At 46.4% G+C, this 26,691-nt stretch overlaps 1 protein-coding gene across 1 annotated transcript in view; it reads left to right on the top strand.

Moving 5' to 3' along the window:
* Positions 1-26,691, top strand: part of LOC144247630 (uncharacterized) — a 140,547-nt gene that overhangs the window by 73,139 nt on the left and 40,717 nt on the right. The window contains 3 exon segments of the mRNA XM_077788938.1: positions 24,673-25,020; positions 25,023-25,269; positions 25,891-25,893. Coding sequence (XP_077645064.1) covers positions 24,673-25,020; positions 25,023-25,269; positions 25,891-25,893 — 598 coding nt within the window.

Below are 26,691 nucleotides of genomic sequence, written 5' to 3'. Positions count from 1 at the left end.
GTGTTTATCCACATATCTCCACCTGCCCACTGTGTCTTTGTGGGGTTTTGGTCCTAGAAAATCTTTGTCCGGGGTCTTTTCCCAAATATTCTTTTTGAGGTCTCAAGAGGTGTTTGCTCCTTGTTTATCTCAATTATTTCTCTTCCCTGCCATCCCTGGCTTGGGCAACTGTATCATTTTTTGAAGAGAGCCTGACAGAGGAATGGTTGAACGACAAGGGACATGATACTGTAAAATTAATCCAAATAGGGAGGACTATGTTATAAACGAGCACAATAGGCTGTCAAATCCAATTAAAAGGATTTATTAATAGCGGAAAGCGAAAGCAAACCAGCGCGCGCTGGGCGGCAGTCGTTTCAACTACCGCGCCTAGCTCTCCGTTTCCCCCCCACTTATTGGGTTGTCTCTTCCGGATGTGTGACGCTCTGGTGACGCTCTGATGTTTCTTCTGCGCAGGCGCACCCTGTTGTTAGGTGGTCATTCTTTGCCTCTTGGTGGCGCCAGTGGTCTTCTTTAAGGTTGTCTCTGCGACCTGGAAATTCCCTCAAAAACAAGAAATGTTATCTCTAGGCACGTTTACATGTTTTGCCAAGTCTGTAACGGAACTATCCTTGAAACATATCTATTTGCTTAGGTGTTTGGGTGCCTAGCAGCAGCTTTTTCAAAACAGTTTTAACTCCCTAAAAAGTTTGTAACGAAGTCGTCCTTGAGAGATAGTCACTGGAATGCATGAGATAGACACTGGAATGCCTGGCAAGATGAGAACATGTTCAGACAAGTAAAAACTTTAATTAAAACTCTATTCTGTGAATATGAGAGACTCTATATGAACAAAAAGGCCTTATTTTCCTAACAATATCCCCCCTTTTTATTTTAACCTCCTTTTTGTTCATTAAAGCGTTCTAATTCTTTCTTGCTCAATTCTAAATACTCTTCAGTCTCTACTTCGCTAAGTGGCTCATACTTTGGCCTTACTATCATTAAATGTGCAGCTTCTAACCTATTTTTCACTAGTGTAATAAGTTTGCTAAGAATGCATGGCCCAAAAGTAAGTATTAGAATTAGTAAAATTACTGGTCCTGCAAGGGTGGACAATAGAGTGGTCAGCCAGGGAGAATATGTAAACCAGGATTCATACCAACTCTGCTGGGATTCTCTTTCTCTTTTTCGTTGTTCTATTTGTTTGCGTAACTCAGCCATCGTGTCTTTTACAATACCTGTGTGATCTACATAAGCGCAACATTCTTCTTGTAAAGCAACACATAGTCCCCCTTGCTGTAAGAACAACAAATCTAATCCCCTTCGGTTTTGGAGGACTACCTCAGAAAGGGATTTTACTGATTTAACTAGTTCACTTATGGCTTTATCTATTCTACTCAGATCCTCATCTACAGATGTGCGCAGAGCTTTCATACCTTGGGTTTGACTTACCAGGGAGGCGACCCCTGTTCCTACTCCTGCTCCTCCTATGCTGAGCAAGATTGCTACCGTTAGTGCTGTAAGTGGTTCTCTCTTAACCAGGTAGTGTTCAGGGGTCTTTTGATGTTCTAACACGTATTCTTTTGGGTGGTATACGATTCTGGGGATTATTAGAACTTGAATGCAGAAGTCTGAATTATTAAAGGCTCTTACCGATAGGCAGGGTGTAACTCCAAGTTGTTGACATACCCATTTAGTATTGACTGCTGGCATAAGCCAATCAAAAGGCTTGTCTGTTCTGCTAATGCTCATTGTTGTGTTGCAGAGGTGTCGCATATCTGCTGGAACTTCTCCTACACATCTTCCTTGCCCACTAACCTGGGACAAGGTAATGCCTGGAACATTATCTCTTTCTTTTTCCCAGAGACACTCTTTTGGATTTGTACCATTTATTTCCCTTGCCTCAGATGTAATCCCAATAGCTTCATAAAAGGGTGGATTTATCATATAGCAAAGCCAACATCCTTTAGTTAGGTTAGGATGGGTATGATTCAAAACTCCAAAAGTAGCTTGCATGATTTTCCATAAAGTTGTATACCTCTGCACTAATAACTGAGGTTCTTGATTACCTTTGTCTATAACATTATCTCTGGCTTTATTACTTTCTTTTAAGTCATTGCTTATTACTGGGTTTGGGCCTATAGGGCTAGGGTCGTGTGGCGCTACTTCTTTTTTTATTTGAATCAGATTTCCCGGATCATGTCCTTCTATCCAATGCCTAACTCCCCATGTTTTGCCTATTAACCACCCAGAATCGCTTGGTTGAGTGACATTTAGGTAAAGAAAGGTGCAGTTCCCAAGTAAGTTTTTCCCAGTCCAAGGCCACTCTCGTGGTCGTTTACATCCTACTGGTCCATGTCCTACCTTTAAATATTTGTCTAATCCCCCACCCGGAGCCCACGCTGATGCTATTGTTTCACAGCCCCAATAGGCACAGTAATAATGTTTGGGGTAATTACAGTATTGCTTCCCTGGGTTTGAAGCGGGGCACATATAGAAGCTTGTTAAGTTTAACAGTCGCCCGCATTTTAAATTCCGAGTTAAATCACAGATCCCAACTTTGAAGCTTGGTGCTCCAGGTCCCGTTATTGTTTGTAAAATATGACGGGTATCGTGATCCTCCCATCTGCTTAAGGTCCATTTAAAGGGTTCATGTGAATTAACTGTAGCACTCTGAAGGGGAAACCATACAAACATAAAAACCCATAGGATTGAGTGATACGCACTGCAGGGGAGGATGTTACTTATCATGCTCAGTTTTACATTCCCATTTTCCCCCATTCCGTTGTCACCATTCTCATACTCATGATGATTTACGTTCTCTTTCAAGGTTTGGGAGGGCCCCTCATCCCCACTATCTACCTCTCTGTCTCGCCTGTCAACTTGGTTGCTACAAGTTACAGGGTAAGCCATCTTCTCGACAGCAGAGATATTCTTCAGGGGTGGGATCGTTCCCTCTCTCCCACTTTGATCTCCGGGAGATCCAATTTTTTGTATTCAACTGTGGGGTGTCACACCTGAGTTTTTTAACTAATTTGCGACACTTGACCTGGACTATATCCGTGAGGAACGGACCCAGGGGCTCGTTGGAATGGTAACAGTGGAATTCAGGGTTTATTCCCTTTATGAAAACCTCCCACCACTCAGGGGATCCTTTAGTCAATTCCCGAGTGGCAACTTTGTAATTTAGTACTTCAGATGTCAATTTGCGCTGCTCCAGCCAGCAGCGTTGACATACACTTTTTGGAGCTCTCCCCTTTCTGCAGTGAGCCCACCACAATCCTTTACAGATTTTGCAGGAAAAACAGCCAAAAGGGTAACAATGACAATCTAACCAGCTACACCTTACTCTAATACTTTGATGTTCAGCGTGGCCCTCCCCTTCCCAAGGTCTCTGTTCTTTTTCAAGTCGGATGAACCGATAGAAGGGCTGCTGGGCTGAATCCTCTAGACGTTTACAGTATCCTGGAGGTTTTGTTTCTCCAACTAGTTGTACTTGCAGTTCCCAGTTATCTCCAACCCAAATGTCTTTAGAGCTGATAGAGTTAATGAAAATTATTTGTAAGTTCTCTTTACTGTTAGCTTTAAATCCCCCGGCTTCCCGTCAATTTTCCAGCTCGCTTCTTTGGAAGCTGTATGAAATCGAGTTGGATCCACTGGCCCCTTTATTCTGCTAGCATGAGTCCATCCCTTCTCTGCTGTACGGACTGCGGAGTCAGTGGTGATTAAAACCAGGTATGGTCCGTCCCACTTTGGGGTGATTGAATCTTCCTTCCAGCTCCGGATGAGGACCCAGTCGCCGGGTTGTACCTGGTGTAACACAAGATCTAGGGGTGGTCTTTGGGCCCACATCCCTTTTTCCCATAACTGTTTTTTATATTTCATTAAAATGGTTAAGTATTTATTAATACTTTGATCAGTAATATTAGGATTGGTTTGAACTTTTTCTAGGGAATAGGGCATCCCATATAGCATTTCAAATGGGGACAGTCCTATATCAGCTCGTGGCTGAGTTCGAACATTTAATAATGCCAACGGCAAACATTTTATCCAGGATAATTTAGTTTCTAGTGCTAATTTGGTGAGTTGTTTCTTAATTTCCCCATTCATTCTTTCTACCCTCCCCGAACTCTGTGGATGCCAGGGAGTATGTTGTTCCCATTTTGTGCCCAGAGCTTCTGCTAGCATCTGTGTTATTTTTGAAGTGAAATGGGGGCCTTTATCAGAGTCTATCGTTTCTGGGACCCCATATCTAGGTATTATTTCTTCCAGCAAGGCTTTTGTTACTGTCCGAGCTGTTTCTCTGGCAGTGGGGATTGCTTCTACATAATGTGTTAAATGGTCCACTATAACCAAAAGATATTTTAGTCTCCCTATCTTGGGGAGCTCAGTAAAGTCTACTTGCAGATTTGAAAAGGGCCTCTTTGCCACTGGCCTCCCGCCCAGGGGTAGTTTCCTTAGGTTTTTCCTGTTTACCCGTAGACAGGTTGGACAACTTCTAGTAATCCCTTTCGCTAAGTCATGTAGGCCCACCGTCATATAATGGGTGGCAAAGTGATCCACCAGTCCTTGAGCGCCCCAGTGTGTTCTCTGGTGTAATTTACTGAGCATCCGCTGGGCTATGGCTCTAGGTAAAACCTCCCTCCCATCCTTTAACAGCCATTTCCCTGATTCCTCTTTTATTCCCAATTTTGTAAGCTTCTCCTGTTCTTCTATTGTAAATATAAGCTTATCCTGGGTAGTCGACCCAGGGTTCTTTGGGGTATCTACAAGGTCCTTCCTAATTCCCTCACTTAAGGTTAATGTCTTAATAATTGCAGCTTTCTTTGCCTCATAGTCTGCCGCATTGTTACCCCTACTCCGGTAATCCATTCCCCGTTGATGCCCTTTTAAATGGACCACCGCTATTCTGGTAGGGCCTCTCAAAGCCCTCAGGAGGGCTACTATTAGTTTCTGATGTACTAAGTCCCTTCCCTGTGAGTTCACGAGGCCCCTCTCTTCCCATAATTTCCCAAAAGTGTGTACCACCCCGTATCCATATTTAGAATCTGTATAGATGGTCCCCTCTTTTCCTTCTAATAGCTCCAAGGCTCTTAGGATAGCGTATATCTCGCAGGCTTGGGCTGACCATGTTTTGTCTAGGGCTCCAGATTCGATTACCTTTAAATCAGGCCCCCCCACTATGGCATATCCTGATCTCCTTTGACCCTCAACTACTCTGGATGATCCATCAACAAACAATTTTTCCCCAGTCTCTAATTCCTCTTCCTCCAGGTCAGGTCTAATTTTGGTTTGTTCTTCTATAGTAATTACACAGTCATGTATCAGTGATTCAGTTTCGGGCTCTCCGAAGAGGAAGGAGGCTGGATTTTGTAATGAGGTGGTTTCTAAAGTGAAATTAGGGGTTTCTAATAGAATCCCCTCATATTTTAGGAGCCTGGCATCGGAGATCCATTTGTCTGCTTTTTGCTGCATTACACTCCGTATGTTATGTGGAGTTAATACCTTCAGAGTGGCATTAAAGGTGATCTTCCTTGCTTCTTCTACTAACTCTGCACAGCCTGCAATTATTTGTAAACAGCCCGGCCATCCCCTGCTTACAGGGTCTAAAATTTTAGACAGATATGCAATAGGTTTCTTTTTCCCCGCCCAGTCCTGGGTAAGTACTCCATAAGTTACTCCATCTGTGATATTAACAAATAAAAAGAAGGGCCTCTTTAAATCTGGGAGGCTTAGGACTGGAGCATGGACCAGAGTTTCTTTTAATTCTTGGAATTTAGATTTTTTCTCTTCTGTCCACTTGAGGTGCCCGTCTTGGGTAAGTTTTTGATACAGAAATCTTGCCTTCCCGCTATAGTTCTCAATCCACTGCCTACAATATCCTGTAAGTCCTAATACCTGACGAATTTGTCGTTTACTTTGCGGTAGAGGCAGAGATAGGATTGCTTGTACTCTATCTGGATCAATTCTCTTTTCTCCCTTTTTCAAATAATGTCCCAGGTACCTAACTTCTTCTTCCACAAATTGTAGTTTTGCTTTAGAGACTTTTAATCCTTTCAGTCCCAGGAAATTCAATAGTTTAATACTTTCCTTCCGGACTTTGTCTTCTTCTTTACCTGCTATTAACAAATCATCCACATACTGAACTAGCTTTACCTCTGGGTCTGTTTTATAGTCTTGCAAAATTTGTTCCAGGGCTTGCCCGAATAAATTGGGTGATTCCGTAAAGCCTTGTGGAAGTACCGCCCACCTGAGTTGCTGTCGCCTCCCCGTGTCAGGATCTTCCCATTCAAAGGCAAAATAATCTCGACTGGATTCGTCCAGAGGGCAGGCCCAAAAGGCATCCTTCAGGTCTATTACACTATACCACTCATTTTCAGGTCCCAGTTTGCTTAAAAGAGTATAGGGATTTGCCACTACTGGGAATCGGGCTACAGTTCGCTTATTAATTTCCCTAAGGTCGTGCACCAGCCGATAGGATCCGTCTGCCTTTTTTACCGGGAGTATAGGGGTGTTAAAAGGCGACATACAAGGCTCTAGCAGTCCTTGGTTTAACAGCCTTTCAACCTCAGGTTTTAACCCTCTCCTCCCTTCTAGTGAAATTGGATACTGTTTTATTCTTACCGGGATTTCGGGATTTCTGATCTTCACTGTAAATGGGGTTATATTTAATTTGCCCACAGTCCCTGGATTATACCACACTTCGGGGTTTATTTTCTCTTCATCTTCTAAACGGAGGGAACAAAGTCTGATCTTTAATTCCTTCTCTACCACCTCAATTTGAACTCCCAATTCGACAATCAAGTCTCTCCCTAACAAATTGTAATCTGCTTCAGGAACTAATAGGAAGTCACCCAACCCCACTTTAGTTCCCGATTCCACCACCACCCCTTTAATAATTTATACTTCAAAAGGTTCCCCCTTAGCCCCTATTACCGTGGCTGTCTGTTTTGACAAATTACAGCCCTGAGGCAGAAATTGAATAGTAGATCTTTCTGCCCCTGTATCGACCAGGAAATCTATTTCCTGGCCCTGGGGACCCACCTTCAATTTTATCAAGGGCTCTTTCTGATGTTTCCTGGTCCCCATAAAATAGAGCCCCTGACTCCCCTATTCGATTTTGAACTCCTCCTCGTCCCTTAGCCTCCTCCTGCACTCCCTCTTGAAATGTCCCTTCTTACCGCAATAATAGCATACCCTTTCTCCTACCTTTCCCTTGTCACCCCCCCCCCTTCCGAGTGACTCTCTTTTGTTCTTCCTCTACTCGCCTGCTTTCCCTCACTGCAGCAACCATCATTTTCACCTGTCTCTTCTGACTTTCATCCTCTCTGCGGACATAAACCTTCTGCGCCTCTCGCAATAATTCTGCTAAATCCCTATCCTGCCAATCATCCATTTTCTGTATCTTCCTCCTAATATCATCCCAAGATTTAGAGACAAACTGGACTTTGAGAATTGCCTGTCCCATTGGGTTATTCGGGTCTAACCCCGAGTACAGCTGGAAACTTTTCCTTAACCTCTCTAACCATTCAGTGGGGGTTTCATCCTTCCTTTGTCTGTCGTTAAATGCTTTATTTATATTCTGGCCCCTAGGAACGGACTCTCTTATGCCATCAATTAATATGGTTCGAAAGTCCTGCATATTAGCTCTATGGGCCGCATCCTGGTTATTCCAATTGGGGTTCTGGAGAGGCCATTTGGTGTCGGCTGGCTGCTGGGCATGCGCGGGTAGGGCATCCCAGGCTCGCATTCCAGCAATTCTTATCATGTTCTTTTCCTCGGCCGTGAATAAAATGTTAAGTATAGCTTGTAATTCCTCCCAAGTGTATATATTAGGACCTAAAAATTGATCCACCCGCTCTGCCACACCCAGGGGGTCTTCTAGCAAATTTCCCATCTCCTTCTTAAAGTCTCTAACATCCCCCGAACTTAAGGGCACCGAAATAAATCCAATCCCCGGCTGTGGTCCCCCCATCGGCATTTCCCTTAAAGGAAATAGTTTGCCTTGCGTCTTACTCCGGGTAAGAGGACCACGCGAGCCTGAGGGTTGATCAGAGTCTGAGTCTGATTCTTCCCCATCCGATTGTGGAGGAGGAGGGGGTGCATTTGGTGCAGGGGGAATGTAGGGCGGGGGTGCAATAATTACTTCTTCCGCTCGCCCCTTCTTTTTCTTTCCCCCTGAAACCTCCGAGAGTTTAAACACGAGCACCTCCGGCTTTTCTATCCAGACTTGGGCATAGGCACTCTCCTCAAGGTTAGAAGGTTGTTTAGCGTGTACCCAACCATTCAACAGTTGCTTTACCCAGTCCTCTGAGGACCCAAAGATGGGCCAAAACATACCTTTAGAAATCTCTTGTCCTCCCCATACTTCTATGCAATAGTGTATCATCTTTGCCTTATCCTTCCCAGGTGCCCCTGGAAAGTGCTCCCAATTTGTTAGCATAAACCCTAAGGGACTCCCCTTAGGAATTGGGGGAAGTTTTACCCCCACCGGGGAGGGGGATTTATCCTTGCTTCTCCCCTGCCCCATGTCCTCCGGAGTACCTTCAATCACTCACGACAGCACAATCGCTTCCCCTGGTTCGTGGCCCAGGCCCTCGCGGGCTCTGGAAAACGCACTACTAAGGGTCCACACTCGCTTGGAGAATCCGGCTGCCAGTCCTCCTCTCACACACACACACACTCGCCGTACTCCGGGATCCCAAACCCCGCCCGAACGGATCCCCTTTATACTCACGCGTCCTGCGCCTTCGTCCGGACTTTTGTGCACAAAAATTACGGGGTACCCTGGGCCCGCTTCCCTTTCTTTGCTTTCGCTCTCTAGGCTTTTAGGTTCGTCGGTCGGGATGAGGGTAAAAACCCCGGTCTGAGTCCGCTCAAGGGAGCGGAATCGTGGCGCCCCTCTCAGAGAGAGGTTCCCCAGATCCCGATCCGAGTCACGGCACCAAATTGTTATAAACGAGCACAATAGGCTGTCAAATCCAATTAAAAGGATTTATTAATAGCGGAAAGCGAAAGCAAACCAGCGCGCGCTGGGCGGCAGTCGTTTCAACTACCGCGCCTAGCTCTCCGTTTCCCCCCCACTTATTGGGTTGTCTCTTCCGGATGTGTGACGTTCTGGTGACGCTCTGATGTTTCTTCTGCGCAGGCGCACCCTGTTGTTAGGTGGTCATTCTTTGCCTCTTGGTGGCGCCAGTGGTCTTCTTTAAGGTTGTCTCTGCGACCTGGAAATTCCCTCAAAAACAAGAAATGTTATCTCTAGGCACGTTTACATGTTTTGCCAAGTCTGTAACGGAACTATCCTTGAAACATATCTATTTGCTTAGGTGTTTGGGTGCCTAGCAGCAGCTTTTTCAAAACAGTTTTAACTCCCTAAAAAGTTTGTAACGAAGTCGTCCTTGAGAGATAGTCACTGGAATGCATGAGATAGACACTGGAATGCCTGGCAAGATGAGAACATGTTCAGACAAGTAAAAACTTTAATTAAAACTCTATTCTGTGAATATGAGAGACTCTATATGAACAAAAAGGCCTTATTTTCCTAACAGCTACGTGACTGCTGCAAAGTTCGCATGGCCCTGAAGAGTAGATGGTGTGCAGAAAGCAGGATATTGAAACTGCTTGGTATGTAGAAGTAGATAGAGAAGAACAAAGGGGTACTAAGCTGTTCTAACTGCAAGGCCAGCTGGACAGGCATGTATCGATCATAAAGATACTTTTAAGATAATAGTACAAGTCACATAGCAACCAATCATGAGCTCGGCTTTTGCAATATGTATGAGCTAATTAACGACATATATAAACTGTGTAAGCTGTTGTTAGGAAAATAGGGCCTTTTTGTTCATAATATAGAGTTTTCTCACATCCATAGAATAGAGTTTTTACTTAGAGTTTTCACTTGTCTGAATATGTTCTCATTTTGCCAGACATTCCAGTAAGTATCTCTCAAGGACAATTCCGTTACAAACTTTTTAGGGAGTTGAAACTGTTTTAGGGAGTTGATGTTGCTAGGCACCTAAGCACCTAAGCGAGTATCTTTCAAGGACAGTTCCGTTACGGACTTAACAAAACATGTACTCTTGTGAAATGCAAGTAAATGTGCCTAGAGATAACATTTCTTGTTTTGAGAAAATTCCCAGATCACAGTGACAACCTTGAGGAAGACTACTGGCCTTCATCCCACGACCACCAAGAGGCAGAAAACGACCACCTAGCAACAGAGTGCGCCTGCGCAGAAAAGACACCAGAACGTCACACATCCGGAAGAGAAGACCCAATAAGTGGGGGGGGACGGGGGACGAAGGCGCGGTAGTTGGAATGACTGCCGCCCAGCGCAGCGCTGATTTGCTTTCGTTTTCTACCATTAATAAATCTTTTTAATTGGATTAGAAAGCCTATTTTGCTCGTTCATAACAATTTGGTGCCGTGACTCGGATCGGGGATCTGGGGAACCTCTCTCTGAGAGGGGCGCCACGATTCCGCTCCTTTGAGCGGACTCAGACCGGGGTTTCTACCCTCATCCCGACCGACGAACCTAAAAGCCTAGAAAGCGAAAGCAAGAAAGGGAAGCGGGCCCAGGGTACCCCTTAAATTTTGTGCACAAAGTCCGGACGAAGGCGCAGGACGCGTGAGTATAAAGGGGATCCGTTCGGGCGGGGTTCGGGATCCCGGAGTACGGCGAGTGTGTGTGTGAATTAGAGGAGAACCGGCAGCCGGATTCTCCAAGCGAGTGTGGACCCTTAGTAGTGCATTTTCCAGAGCTCGCGAGGGCCTGGGCCACGAACCAGGGGAAGCGATTGTGCTGCCGTGAGTGATTGAAGGTACTCCGGAGGACATGGGGCAGGGGAAGAGTAAGAGTAAATCCCCCTCCCCGGTGGGGGTAAAACTTCCCCCAATTCCTAAGGATAGTCCCTTAGGGTTTATGCTGGCAAATTGGGAGCACTTTCCAGGAGCACCTGGGAAGGATAAGGCAAAGATGATACACTATTGCATAGAAGTATGGGGAGGACAAGAGATTTCTAAAGGTGTTTTTTGGCCCATCTTTGGGTCCTCAGAGGACTGGGTAAAGCAACTGTTGAATGGTTGGATAAACACTAAACAACCTTCTAACCCTGAGGAGAGTGCCTATGCCCGAGTCTGGACAGAAAAGCCGGAGGTGCTCGTGTTTAAACTCTCGGGGGTTTCAGGAGGAAAGAAAAAGAAGGGGCGAGCAGAAGAAGTAATTATTGCACCCCCGCCCTACATTCCCCCTGCGCCAGATGCACCCCCTCCTCCTCCACAATCGGATGGGGAAGAATCAGACTCAGACTCTGATCAACCCTCAGGCTCGCGTGGTCCTCTTACCCGAAGTAAGACGCGAGGCAAACTATTTCCTTTAAGGGAAATGCCGATGGGGGGACCACAGCTGGGGATTGGGTTTATTTCGGTGCCCTTGAGTTCAGGGGATGTTAGAGACTTTAAGAAGGAGATGGGAAATTTGCTAGAAGACCCCCTGGGCGTGGCAGAGCGGGTGGATCAATTTTTAGGTCCTAATACATACACTTGGGAGGAATTACAATCTATACTTAACATTTTATTCACGGCTGAGGAAAAGAACATGATAAGAACTGCTGGAATGCGGGTCTGGGATGCCCAACCCGCACATGCCCAGCACCCGGCCGATACCAAATGGCCTCTCCAGAACCCCAATTGGAATAACCAGGATGCGGCCCATAGAGCTAACATGCGGGACTTTCGGACCATATTAATTGATGGCATAAAAGAGTCCGTTCCTAGGGGCCAGAATATAAATAAAGCATTTAATGACAGACAAAAGAAGGATGAAACCCCCACTGAATGGTTAGAGAGGTTAAGGAAAAGTTTTCAGCTGTACTCGGGGTTAAACCCGAATGACCCAATGGGACAGGCAATTCTTTAAGTCCAGTTTGTCTCTAAGTCCTGGGATGATATTAGGAGAAAGATACAGAAAATGGATGATTGGCAGGATAGGGATTTAGCAGAATTATTGCGAGAGGCGCAGAAGGTTTATGTCCGCAGAGAGGATGAAAGTCAGAAGAGACAGGTGAAAATGATGGTTGCTGCAGTGAGGGAAAGCAGGCGGGCGGAGGAAGGACAGAAGAGAGTCACTCGGAATAGGGAGGGTGACAAGGGAAAGGTAGGAGAAAGGGTGTGTTATTATTGTGGTAAGAAGGGACATTTCAAGAAGGAGTGCAGAAGGAGGCTTAGGGACGAGGAGGAGTTCAAAATCGAATAGGGGAGTCAGGGGCTCTACTTTATGGGGACCGGGAAACATCAAAAAGAGCCCTTGATAAAATTGAAGTTGGGTCCCCAGGGCCAGGAAATAGATTTCTTGGTCGATACGGGGGCAGAAAGATCTACTATTCAATTTCTGCCTCAGGGCTGTAATTTATCGAAACAGACAGCCACGGTAATAGGGGCTAAGGGGGAACCATTTGAAGTACAAATTATTAAAGGGGTGATGGTAGAATCGGGAACTAAAATGGGGGTGGGTGATTTCCTATTAGTTCCTGAAGCGGACTACAATTTGTTAGGGAGAGACTTGATTGTTGAATTAGGAGTTCAAATTGAGGTGGTAGAGAAGGAGTTAAAGATTAGACTCTGTTCCCTCCGTTTAGAAGACGAAGAGAAAATAAACCCTGAAGTGTGGTATAATCCAGGGACCGTGGGCAAATTAAATATAACTCCATTTACAGTAAAAATCAGAAATCCCGAGGTCCCGGTAAGAATAAAACAGTATCCAATTTCACTAGAAGGGAGGAGAGGGTTAAAACCTGAAGTTGAAAGGCTGTTAAACAAAGGACTGCTAGAACCATGTATGTCGCCTTTTAACACTCCTATACTCCCGGTAAAAAAGGCAGATGGATCCTATCGGCTGGTGCATGACCTTAGGGAAATTAATAAGCGAACTGTAGCTCGGTTCCCAGTAGTGGCAAACCCCTATACCCTTTTGAGTAAACTGGGACCTGAAAACGAGTGGTATAGTGTCATAGACTTGAAAGATGCCTTTTGGGCTTGCCCTCTGGACGAATCCAGTCGAGATTATTTTGCCTTTGAATGGGAAGACCCTGACACGGGGAGGCGACAGCAACTCAGGTGGGCGGTACTACCTCAAGGTTTTACGGAATCTCCTAATTTATTCGGGCAAGCCCTAGAACAAATTTTGCAAGATTATAAAACAGACCCAGAGGTAAAGCTAGTTCAGTATGTGGATGATTTGTTAATAGCAGGTAAAGAAGAAGACAAAGTCCGGAAAGAAAGTATCAAACTATTAAATTTTCTGGGACTGAAAGGATTGAAAGTTTCTAAAGCAAAACTACAATTTGTAGAAGAGGAAGTTAGGTACCTGGGACATTATTTGAAAAAGGGAGAAAAGAGAATTGATCCAGATAGAGTACAAGCAATCCTATCCCTGCCTCTACCGCAAAATAAACGACAAATTCGTCAGGTATTAGGACTTACAGGGTATTGTAGGCAGTGGATTGAGAACTATAGCGGGAAGGCAAGATTTCTGTATCAAAAATTTACCCAAGATGGGCACCTTAAGTGGACAGAAGAGAAAAAATCTAAATTCCAAGAATTAAAAGAAACTCTGGTCCATGCTCCAGTCCTAAGCCTCCCAGATTTAAAGAGGCCCTTCTTTTTATTTGTCAATATTACAGATGGGGTAACTTATGGAGTACTTACCCAGGACTGGGCGGGGAAAAAGAAACCTATTGCATATCTATCTAAAATTTTAGACCCTGTAAGTAGGGGATGGCCGGGCTGCTTACAAATAATTGCAGGCTGTGCAGAGTTAGTAGAAGAAACAAGGAAGATCACCTTTAATGCCACTCTGAAGGTGTTAACTCCACATAACATACGGAGTGTGATGCAGCAAAAAGCGGACAAATGGATCTCTGATGCCAGGCTCCTAAAGTATGAGGGGATTCTATTAGAAACCCCTAATTTCACTTTAGAAACCACCTCATTGCAAAATCCAGCCTCCTTCCTCTTCGGAGAGCCCGAAACTGAATCACTGATGCACGACTGTGTAATCACTATAGAAGAACAAACCAAAATTAGACCTGACCTAGAAGAAGAGGAATTAGAAACTGGAGAAAAATTGTTTGTTGATGGATCATCCAGAGTAGTCGAGGGTCAAAGAAGATCAGGATATGCCATAGTGGGGGGGCCTGATTTAAAGGTAATCGAATCTGGAGCCCTAGACAAAACATGGTCAGCCCAAGCCTGCGAGATATACGCTATCCTAAGAGCCTTGGAGCTATTAGAAGGAAAAGAGGGGACCATCTATACAGATTCTAAATATGGATACGGGGTGGTACACACTTTTGGGAAATTATGGGAAGAGAGGGGCCTCGTGAACTCACAGGGAAGGGACTTAGTACATCAGAAACTAATAGTAGCCCTCCTGAGGGCTTTGAGAGGCCCTACCAGAATAGCGGTGGTCCATTTAAAAGGGCATCAACGGGGAATGGATTACCGGAGTAGGGGTAACAATGTGGCAGATTATGAGGCAAAGAAAGCTGCAATTATTAAAACACTAACTTTAAGTGAGGGAGTTAGGAAGGACCTTGTGGATACCCCAAAGGACCCTGAGTCAACTACCCAGGATAAGCTTATATTTACAATAGAAGAACAGGAGAAGCTTACAAAATTAGGAATAAAAGAGGAATCAGGGAAATGGCTGTTAAAGGATGGGAGGGAAGTTCTACCCAGAGCCATAGCCCAGCGGATGCTCAGTAAATTACACCAGAGAACACACTGGGGCGCTCAAGGACTGGTGGATCACTTTGCCACCCATTATATGACGGTGGGCCTACATGACTTAGCGAAAGGGATTACTAGGAGTTGTCCAACCTGTCTACGGGTAAACAGAAAAAACCTAAGGAAACTACCCCTGGGTGGGAGGCCAGTGGCAAAGAAGCCCTTTTCAAATCTGCAAGTAGACTTTACTGAGCTCCCCAAGATAGGGAGACTAAAATATCTTTTGGTTATAGTGGACCATTTAACACATTATGTGGAAGCAATCCCCACTGCCAGGGAGACAGCTCGGACAGTAACAAAAGCCTTGCTGGAAGAAATAATACCTAGATATGGGGTCCCAGAGACGATAGACTCTGATAAAGGCCCCCATTTTACTTCAAAAATAACACAGATGCTAGCAGAAGCTCTGGGCATAAGATGGGAACAACATACTCCCTGGCATCCACAGAGTTCGGGGAGGGTAGAAAGAATGAATGGGGAAATTAAGAAACAACTCACCAAACTAGTACTAGAAACTAAACTATCCTGGATAAAATGTCTGCCGTTGGCATTATTAAATGTTCGAACTCAGCCACGAGCTGATATAGGACTGTCCCCATTTGAAATGCTATATGGGATGCCCTATTCCCTAGAAAAAGTTCAAACCAATCCTAACATTACTGATCAAAGTATTAATAAATATTTAACCACTTTAATGAAATATAAAAAACAGTTATGGGAAAAGGGGATGTGGGCCCAAAGACCACCCCTAGATCTTGTGTTACACCAGGTACAACCCGGCGACTGGGTCCTCATCTGAAGCTGGAAGGAAGATTCAATCACCCCAAAGTGGGACGGACCATATCTGGTTTTAATCACCACTGACTCCGCAGTCCGCACAGCAGAGAAGGGATGGACTCATGCTAGCAGAATAAAGGGGCCGGTGGATCCAACTCGATTCCATACAGCTTCCAGGGAAACGAGCTGGAAAATTGACGGGAAGCCGGGGGATTTAAAGTTAACAGTAAAAAGGACTTACAAATAATTTTCATGAACACTATCAACTCTAGGGACATTTGGGTTGGAGATAACTGGGGACTGCAAGTACAACTGGTTGGAGAAACAAAGCCCCCAGGATACTGTAAACGTCTAGAGGATTCAGCCCAGCAGCCCTTTTATCAGTTCATCCGACTTGAAAAAGAGCAGAGACCTTGGGAATGGGAGGGCCATGCTGAACATCAAAGTATTAGAGTAAAGTGTAGCTGGTTAGATTGTCATTGTTACCCTTTTGGCTGTTTTTCCTGCAAAATCTGTAAAGGATTGTGGTGGGCTCACTGCAGAAAGGGGAGAGCTCCAAAAAGTGTATGTCAACGCTGCTGGTTGGAGCAGCGCAAATTGACATCTGAAGTACTAAATTACAAGGTTGCCACTCGGGAATTGACTAAAGGATCCCCTGAGTGGTGGGAGATTTTCATAAAAGGAATAAACCCTGAATTCCACTGTTACCATTCCAATGAACCCCTGGGTCCATTCCTTACAGATATAGTCCAGGTCAAGTGTCGCAAATTAGTCAAAAGGCTCAGGTGTGACACCCCACAGTTGAATACGAAAAACTGGAACTCCCGGAGATCAAAGTGGGAGAGAGGGAACAACCCCACCCCTGAAGAATATCTCTGCTGTCGAGAAGATGGCTTACCCTGTAACTTGTAGCAACCAAGTTGACAGGCGAGACAGAGAGGTAGGTAGTGGGGATGAGGGGCCCTCCAAAACCTTGAAAAAGAACGTAAATCATCATGGGTATGAGAATGGTGACAACGGAATGAGGGAAAATGGGAATGTAAAACTGAGCATGATAAGTAACATCCTCCCCTGCAGTGCGTATCACTCAATCCTATGGGTTTTTATGTTTGTATGGCTTCCCCTTCAGAGTACCACAGTTAATATACATGAACCCTTTAAATGGACCTTAAGCAGGTGTGAGGATCACGATACCCGTCATATTTTACAGACAATAACGGGACCTGGAGCACCGAGCTTTAAGATTGGGATCTGTGATCTAACTCGAAGTTTAAAATGCGGGCGGCTGTTAAATTTAACAAGCTTCTATATGTGCCCTGCTTCGAACCCAGGGAAGCAATACTGTAATTACCCTGAACATTATTACTGCGCCTATTGGGGCTGTGAAATAATAGCATCAGCGTGGGCTCCGGGTGGAGGATTGGACAAATATTTAAAGGTAGGGCATGGACCAGCAGGGTGTAAACAATCACGAGAGTGGCCTTGGACTGGGAAAAACTTACTTGGGAACTGCACCTTTCTTTACCTAAACGTCACTCAACCAAGTGATTCTGGATGGTTAATAGGCAAAACATGGGGGGTTAGGCATTGGATAGAGGGACATGATCCAGGGAATCTGATACAAATAAAAAAGGAGGTAGCGCCACATGACCCTAGTCCTATAGGCCCAAATCCCGTAATAAGCAATGACTTAAAAGAGAGTAATAAAACCAGAGATAATGTTATGAAATCAAACAAAGGTGATCAAGAAGCTCAACTATTAGTGCAGAAGTATACAACCTTATGGAAAATTATGCAAGCTACTTTTGGAGTTTTGAATCATACCCATCCTAACCTAACTAAAGGATGTTGGCTTTGCTATATGATAAATCCACCCTTTTATGAAGCTATTGGGATTACATCTGAGGCAAGAGAAATAAATGGTACAAATCCAAAAGAGTGTCTCTGGAGAAAGGGGGGAGATAGTGTTTCAGGCATTACACTGTCCCAGGTTAGTGGACAAGGAAGGTGTGTAGGGAAGGTTCCAGCAGATATGCGACACCTCTGCAACACAACAATGAGCATTAGCAGAACAGACAAGCCTTCTGATTGGCTTATGCCAGCAGTCAATACTAAATGGGTATGTCAACAACTTGGAGTTACACCCTGCCTATCGGTAAAAGCCTTTAATAAGTCAGACTTCTGCATTCAAGTTCTAATAATCCCCAGAATCGTATACCATCCAAAAGAATACGTACTAGAACATCAGATAACCCCTGAACACTACCTGGTTAAAAGGGAACCACTTACAGCACTAACGGTAGCAATTTTGCTCAGCATAGGAGGAGCGGGAGTAGGAACAGGGGTCGCTTCCTTAGTAAGTCAAAACCAGGGTATGAAAGCTCTGCGCACATCTGTAGATGAAGATCTGAGTAGAATAGATAAGGCCATAAGTGAACTAGTTAAATCAGTAAAATCCCTTTCTGAGGTAGTCCTCCAGAACCGAAGGGGATTAGATTTGTTATTCTTACAGCAAGGGGGACTGTGTGTTGCCTTACAAGAAGAATGTTGCACTTATGTAGATCACACAGGTATTGTAAAAGACACGATGGCTGAATTACGCAAACAAATAGAACAACGAAAAAGAGAAAGATGATCCCAGCAGAGTTGGTATGAATCCTGGCTCACCTATTCTCCCTGGCTAACCACTCTATTATCCACCCTTGCAGGACCAGTAATTTTACTAATTCTAGTACTTACTTTTGGGCCATGTATTCTTAACAAGCTTATTACACTAGTGAAAAATAGGTTAGAAGCTGCACATTTAATGATGGTAAGATCAAAGTACGAGCCACTTAGCGGAGTAGAAACTGAAAATTATTTAGAATTAAGCAAAAGGGAATTAGAGCGCTTTAGTGAACAAAAAGGGGGTTAAAATAAAAAGGGGGGATATTGTTAGAAAAATAGGGCCTTTTTGTTCATAATATATAGTTTTCTCACATCCATAGAATAGAGTTTTTACTTAGAGTTTTCACTTGTCTGAACATGTTCTCATTTTGCCAGACATTCCAGTAAGTATCTCTCAAGGACAATTCCGTTACAAACTTTTTAGGGAGTTGAAACTGTTTTAGGGAGTTAATGCTGCTAGGCACCTAAACACCTAAGCGAGTGAGTATCTTTCAAGGACAGTTCCGTTACGGGCTTAGCAAAACATGTACTCTTGTGGAATGCAAGTAAACGTGCCTAGAGATAACATTTCTTGTTTTGAGAAAGTTCCCAGATCACAGGGACAACCTTGAGGGGACAACCCTGAGGAAGACTACTGGCACCACCTAGAGGCAGAAAACGACCACCTAGCAACAGAGTGCGCCTGCGCAGACAAGACACCAGAACGTCACACATCCGGAAGAGAAGACCCAATAAGTGGGGGGGAACGGGAGACAAAGGCGCGGTAGTTGGAATAACTGCCGCCCAGCGCAGCGCTGATTTTGCTTTCGCTTTCTACTACTAATCTTTTTAATTGGATTAGAAAGCCTATTGTGCTCGTTCATAACACATTGTAGGGCTCATTAAAGTACACAAAACCCTCATTGGGGCGGGCTTCCTCTTCCTGCAATTCTCTACAAGTTTTCAGGCCCTGTACAGCAGATTGGAGTCAGTTTAAAGATCCTTTAAGAAGAGAGTTTTAATAAAACATTAATTATTTATTTTAACAGAGCATTTTTTATTTCCCAGTTCGGAGAAGAGCTGATAGAAGCATTCCCCAGGTGATCTTGACACTGAAGTTCTCCTTAGGAGGTCTGGGCATATAGAAGAATGAGCCCCTTGAGGGCTGACCCTGTTTGGACAAGCTGCTCCTCACCCCCATCCTCACCATGTCTGACATCACCCACCTGGCACTGACATCCCTGTGCCCTGCAGCAGAACCTTGTCCCTGAGCTCTGCAGCTCCACGTCCTAGCCCATTGCACCGTGTCCCACCAGCTCTCCTCAGGGCTCTGCCTGCACACAGGCCCAGGAGAAGTTTTCCTCGTGGGAAGGAAAGAATGGAAAAGCCTGAGCAGGTTTCCTGAACAACAAACCCTGTTGTAGTGCGGCAATGCGCTCCCGTCGCCGCGATACCCCGAGCAGTGCCGTGCTGGGCTGCGAGAGGGAAGAGAACGGGCGGCCGCTCCCCCTGCGAAGCTCTGCAGTCCCAGTCGGTGGTGCGGGAACAGATGGAGGCGACACGGGACTTGGGGGTGAACAGGATGATTTTATTCAGTGAGCCCCAAGACCCCTCGGGAGCGGGAGCAGAGGTTTTATACAAGAATTCAGGGAGACGGGTGTAGGAACAGCAACCAATGAGGGAACAGCAGGGGAGGAGTTTAGGGCAGAACTAACATATCACAAACCTATCAGGGGGAGCAGGGAAGTGAAATAACACAAAATAAGCAATAGGGTTTTGAGTCTCACTAAACAGACAGGGAATGCTCTGGAAGCAGAGGAGGGGGCTAGGATGAATGACAGGGAAGGTTCCAGGGAAAGGGGCAGGGAAAGGGAGGATTGACAACTTGGAGATGAGGGGGTTAGGGGAGAGCTAGGGAAGACTGACAACTGGGGAGAGGCGGAGATTAGGGATGGGGGCGGGGGGGGAAACAGATATTGAACAAAAATCAAATAAAGACATACCACCGCAAAACCCCACTCAGGAGCCACCTGCTCAGTACAGGCTGCCTGGAATTGTGTCACCTTTCTACAAGGGACAGTGTGGCCAGAAATGATCTCTGGAAGCAGAAATCTCTGAGTCTCCCAGCTGAATTCTCTGTCCCTGCCCTTTCCCTGGACCTCTGTTGCAGATGGAAGCTGCTGCCGCCATCCTCACCTTTAACCTATTTCTAGAATGCAAGCAGATATTCCCAGCTGTGTTAAGCAGGATTTCCTCAATGTTTCTATAAATCTTTTGTGTCCCCCATGGAACGAAGGGGACATTTTGGCACTGAGGGAGTGACATGGAAGCAAGGAGTCAATTGTGACCCTGGGGTCCCATGGAACCAAGGGGCCATGGTGACACAGCAGGGCCACGTGGATCCAGTGGCCCATTGTGACACTGTGGATCCAAGGAGACCATGGAGACACCCCCAGAACCTCATGGAATCAAGGAGTCCACCCAGCGGGGCTGCATGGAGCCAATGGTCCATGGTGACACTGCCCATCCAAGGAGGCCATTTGGACACTGCAAAAGCTCATGGAGCGAGGTGGCCATTGTGACACTGAAGAACTTCATGACACCAAATATCCATGGGGGACACAGCAGGGTATCATGGAACCCAGGAACTGCTGATGGCAGTGCAGAAACTCCTGGAACCAGGGGCTGTTGTGGCACTGCAGAACCAACACAGCTGCTGCACCTTGTCCCCTGCCCTGCACAGCTCCTTGGGAGGCACAGCAGGAGCAGCACCCTGAGAGCCTCGGGAATGCCCCTCTGGGATCCATGGCACACGCTCTCAGGGTCCAGTTCCCAGCCAGAAAAAGATGTTCCTGGCCTTGAAGGCAAAGCTCTTAAGAAAGGGCCAAAAGCCAAGTGGAGCAAGATCCTACAGGGACATTTCACTGCCAGCCTTCATAACTTCACCCATGGTTGTTGTAGCTCATGGATTGGGAATGAAATCAGGGCAGGGTCTTTGGTGAGAGCTTCCCTGGGTCAAAGGAGACACTGAGAGAGAAACAGAGAAGGCAAAGGAAGGCAGGAGAGAAAGGAGGTGTTTTAATTTGGAAAGACAGGTGTCTTCTAAGGAAGGCAGGAGCCTCCCCTGAAATTTAAAAATGTAGACTCTTTCTGAATTGTTATAAATTTGAAATTAAGGGGGCTCTCAGGTAAAAATATGGAAGCAGGAATGACTGTTTTTTATTAGGGAAGAAAATTAAAAGATAAAATAAACAATGCAGTGAACTAAAACAACACTGACAGAGTCAGAATAAAACCTGACACCCTGTTGGACAGGGTGTCAGCCACAGTCCAATTGGAATTGTGGCTGCAGTCCTCCAGGAGTGTCAGGTGTGGTTCTGTTGGAGAAGTGATCCTGTAGGAATGGGAGTCTTCCTCTGAAGAGGAAGAGGAAGAGGAAGAGGCAGCTGTTCCTCTGGGAAAATCCAGCCCAGAAAAGTTGTGTTGGTGGGCCAGAATCTCAAGACTAGATGCAGGTAGGAATGCTTGGCTCCTCCCTCCGGGTGGAACATCTCACAATGGGATGTTACAGTTCTTATCAGTCATGCAGTGACATTCAATAGCCCATTATCAGCAGATGTCTCCCCTGAGGGAGGATTGATTGTGGAAGAGATAAGGGAAAACTGCCCACTTAACACAGGACAACTGCTATACAGATGGCAAAAAGAACACATCTTGCTTTTCAGTCAGGGACAGGAGGTCACAAAATCAGCTGAGAAGGCGGCACTCTGAAAAGCAAACCAGAGCTGACAGAAAAGGAATGGGACAGAAATCAATAATTCTGATCGTTTTATTTATTATCAAAATAAACGACACCCACCGGTCCCCACGCAATCCTGATCCCACACCCTCATATCACACCCTTATATCTCACTTCTCCCGATCTCCTTCCAACCCCATCTCATCGTGGAGGCTGAGGAATTGAGCAATTTTGGCATGGGACTGAGGTGGGAACCAGCCATTTTGAGATGGGATTGAGTCATTTTGGGGTAAGATTGAGGGGTTTTGAGTGGGATTGAGTCATTTTGAGGTGACAGATAAATCCACCTTGGATTTTGGAGTGCAAAGATATGGAGAATACTCCCATATATCCCCCAAGAACCCACAAATCCTCCAGAATATGTTCCCAAACAGTAAATTCCACCTCAAATACCTCTAAAATGGTGGGACTTCTGACATCTCTGGTCAATACTCTTTTTAGTAATTTTTCAGGTGTTTTTAAGTGATAAAGACAAATCAGAAGAAAATTAGGTCCAAACCAAAACTAGAGACACCTTGAGCATCCCCTGGGCACTGGACAAAACAAACTCAGCAGAAATCAAATTTAACCCTCCATAAAATGCCTTGAGGAAGATTTGCTCTTCCCACATGTCACTTCTGATGGAAACACAAACAAATCCCAAACATTAATAGACCAACAACAGAAGCAATTCTGTGGTAATTCCAAATTTCATCAGTTTCTGCACAGCTGGCAGGTTCCAAAAAAAGAAATATGGAAATTTGACCCAATACAGATTATTAAAAGGAAGGGAAAGGTCTGTGTAGCTGTCACAAAGGTGACAGGGATGAAGAAAATAATGATTCTCCCCCCAGACATGTGAATTCAGAAGTTATTTGGGAATAACTTGAGCTGGGCTTCTTGTAGGACTTTAGTAGCCTTGTGTTTTCTCACCTTGGGTGTGAATGATCCTTGTCAGTCTCGCTGGTATCATTTGGTTCCTTTCCTCCAGTGATTTTAACAGACTTTTCAAAGAAGGAAAACAAAATATTTTCTTTACACTGGCCACCCACAACTTCCACTTTTCTCATAAGGTCTCCTAAAAGTTGCTCAGAGGAAGCTGCATCCAAGTTTCCAAGAGTTCCTTGGGAAAGAGGCAGAACCTCCGCGAGGAGGAAACCAGGCTGTTGTCAAAGGAGCTTGGGGTCCGACAACAGTGCCCTGAACTCACTGTGCAAAATAATATTGCACTCTGGTTAATAAAATTGTTAGAGAGATGCCCCTGCCCCAATTCAGGTGCTAAGGTGACCAAATCCTAAGTGGATTTTATTGAACAGTAAATGTGAGGTAGAGAGACATGGAAAGAAAAAGAAAAGGGGGGAGAGCAAGGGAGTGACAAGGACAGAGATCTCCCCTGGGGCAGGGCAAGTGTGACATTGTCCCCTGTGTGCGTGGCCTCCCCAGGGTGGGGGTTTTACACCTGAGCCAGTTTGGGTAAGGGGGGTGGTGTTCACCCCCCACCCCGAGCAGGGATTGCCTCACTGTTTCAGGTTACAGTGTCAGATGTAACCAAAAGTGTTTTCAGTCCCCATCTCCATAAACTGTTATCAACAGGTGGGGCAGTGTTCTTTATCTCTTCCATGGCTCAGCCCTGATAACGCCCTCCAGGGGCCATCTTCTGTTAATGGGCCATTGAGTGTCACTGCAGGACTGATAAAATTACATCATCCCATTGTGGGATGCTCCGCCCAGGGGGAGGAACCAAGCATTCCTACCTGGATATAATCTCACCCTTGCAACACCACAACCACCTTGCCTACTGCATTCCTAGAGGACAAGAGCTCCATAACCACCACTGGACTTTCCGAGCAAGACCATACTGTTCTACAGGATCACTGCTTTGACAGAATCACGTTGATCACTCCAGCCGGACTGCAGTCACCATTTCATCAGACTGCTACCACCACCCTGACCAACGGGGTGTCTGGTTACATCCTGACTCTGTGAGTTTAAACCAGTGTTTCTCTATTATTGCCGTGATCTTAATTTTCTTATTCAATTGTCATTCTGGCTTAGACTCTCCCCCTGGTTTGCTTTGAAGCCAGTACAAAACTCACTGTGCTCATCACTTGTTTTCCTCCCAAAACAGGATTTCCCATACCCAAACGTTCACCAGATAGAGAAGGTTGCAAGGAAGAGGAACATGCCCTGGGACACCGAGGCAGGTGAGGAGGAAGTCAGTGCCCCTTTTCCCCCTCTCTCCTGCTCCATCTCCCAGCCTGGCCCCCAGCTGCAGGACAGTCCCGCTGCCGGTGCCCTCCTGCTGGAGATGCACTGGGGGGATCTCCTTGCCCTTCCCTGTGGCACGGAGGCAAATCCCACCTACTCCTTGTCATTTCCTCCCCCAGAGCAGGAGCTGAGGATGGAGACCAGGAAGGACAAATCCCTGCAGCAGAACCTCATGGAAGAGGCCGTTTTGAGCAACTCCACAGCGCAGGAATCCAACAGGGAGGAAAATCCCTGGAGGTCTCACAGGAGGAGGGGCTGCAAGCCCAGCCCAGGATGCTCTGAGGAGGAAAGACCCACTCTGGGCCAGGAAGGTGGGCAGAGCTTCAGCCAGAGCTTGGAGCTGGTGGTCCCTGAGAAGCTTCCTGATGGGCAGAAGCCCTACAAGTGCTTGGAGTGTGGGAAGAGCTTCAGGGAGAGCAAGAGTCTGAAACGCCACCTGATGATCCACACTGGGGAATGGGCCTACGAGTGTGGGGAGTGTGGAAAGGGATTCAGCTCCAACTCTCACCTTGTCAGCCACCAACACATCCACACCGGGGAATGGCCCTACGAGTGTGGGGAATGTGGGAAGGGCTTCAGACGGAGCTCCGACCTCATCATTCACCAACGCATCCACACTGGGGAGAGGCCCTACGAGTGTCCTGAGTGTCAGAAGAGGTTTCACAGCAGCTCTGGTCTCCTCAGACACCAGTGGATTCACGTGGATGAGAGGCCCTTCCGCTGCCCTGACTGCAGGAAGGGCTTCAAGCGCAACTCCACCCTCATCACACACCAGCGCATCCACACCGGGAGAGGCTCTACATGTGCCCCACTTGTGGGAAGATGTTTAACAGCAGCTCAGATCTCCTCCAGCATGAGCGGATTCACTCCGAGGAGAGGCATTTCCTCTGCCCTGACTGTGGCAAGGGCTTCAAGCAAAAGTCCAATCTTGTCAGCCACCAACGCATCCACACTGGGGAGAGGCCCTACGAGTGTCCCCAGTGTGGGAAAAGCTTCACCTGGAGCTCTGGCTTGACCAAACACCAACGGAGGCACCGGTAAGGGAAATCCTGAAAGTTCCCCAGCTGCAGGAAGAGCTTTGTGCACTGCTCCAGCTTCATCCCCCATTAAAAAACCCACATTGGGAAGAGCCTTGGTGATCCATGTTCCCTGTGATCCATGCTGGGAAGACACCTGTCCCTTTTCCTGCCCCTACCAATGGCCTGATATGGGATTGAAGGGCATGAGGGTCTGGCCATGGCCCTGTCACTGCATTCACTCCCACCTCAGGTCATTGCCAGGGGCAGGAAAGGGACTCTCTCTCTCTTTCCCTGAGGAGACGGGTGTCCTTTCCATGCAGGAGGAAACATGTGGCCAGGAAGATACAATTGATGGTGATGTAGCTTTCCCTGTAAGTAGTTTTTCTTATCCCTTCTGTTGTCAATTTTTTTTCTGTTTCTGTTTGTTCCTTATCTCATTGCTGTTCCCAGTAAATTGTTCTTATCCCAGCTAGGGATCTTTACCTTTTTTCCTTCAATGGAAGGTGGGAGGGCAACGAGCACCAGCCGGGTTTTAGCGAGAGCAGGAAATTGGGGAATCCCATTCCTGAACCCCGGCCCCTGGAAATGGAGCATCCCAGCTTGTGCCAGCCCTGGTGGCCATGGCAGCAGCCTTGGGAGCGGGTCCCTGGCTGGGGCTGAGGGAACCTCTTCACTCTGGTGCCCAGGGACAGGAGTGGAGGGAGCGGCTGCAACTGAGTCGGGGCAGGCTTAGGTTGGATCTCAGGAAAAGGTTTTTGCCCAGAGGCTGCTGGGGCACTGCCCAGGCTCCCCAGGGAAGGGTCACAGCTCCAGGGCTCTCTGAGCTCCAGCAGTGTTTGGACAGCGCTGCCAGGCCCAGGCTGGCAGTGTTGGGGTGTCCTGTGCAGGGCCAGCAGTTGGTCTCCATGAAGCTGCCCAGGGACTGACCATAGCAACAGGGGCTGGGGATGGTTGCCATGGAAACTGACCATAGCAACAGGGGTTGGGGATGGTTGCCATGGAAACTGACCATAGCAACAGGGTTTCCTGGTGATGGTTGCCTTCTAAGGATGAGATTTGTCACAGGCCCTCAGAGGTGTTCCATGGGGACTTTCCAAGAGTCTCCAGGCTGTTCAAGAGCTGGAATGTCACACACAAAGACAGGGGCTCCATGGAGCCATCCCAACCATTTCTGGGGATGGCAAAGAGCCGTGTGGTCAGAGGCAGTCACAGCCATTCCATGGTGACATCCCAGGGCACCTTGGCCTGCAAAGGCACCGATCTGTCACAGGCACTCACGGGGGCTCCACAGTGACATCCCCAGGCTGCCAAAGAGCCAGGATGTCACAGGTACTCACAGGGGTTCCTGTCATGGGCAGAGTGGGATCTTCAGGCAAAAGCTTTATTTCATTATTGGAGAAACTCCTGCTGAGTCATGAGATGGAGACACACAGCAGCCAC

Source organism: Lonchura striata, chromosome 29 (genome assembly GCF_046129695.1).
Source record: "Lonchura striata isolate bLonStr1 chromosome 29, bLonStr1.mat, whole genome shotgun sequence".
Taxonomy (NCBI): Eukaryota; Metazoa; Chordata; class Aves; order Passeriformes; family Estrildidae; genus Lonchura; species Lonchura striata.
This window is presented reverse-complemented; position numbering and strand designations above follow the sequence as displayed.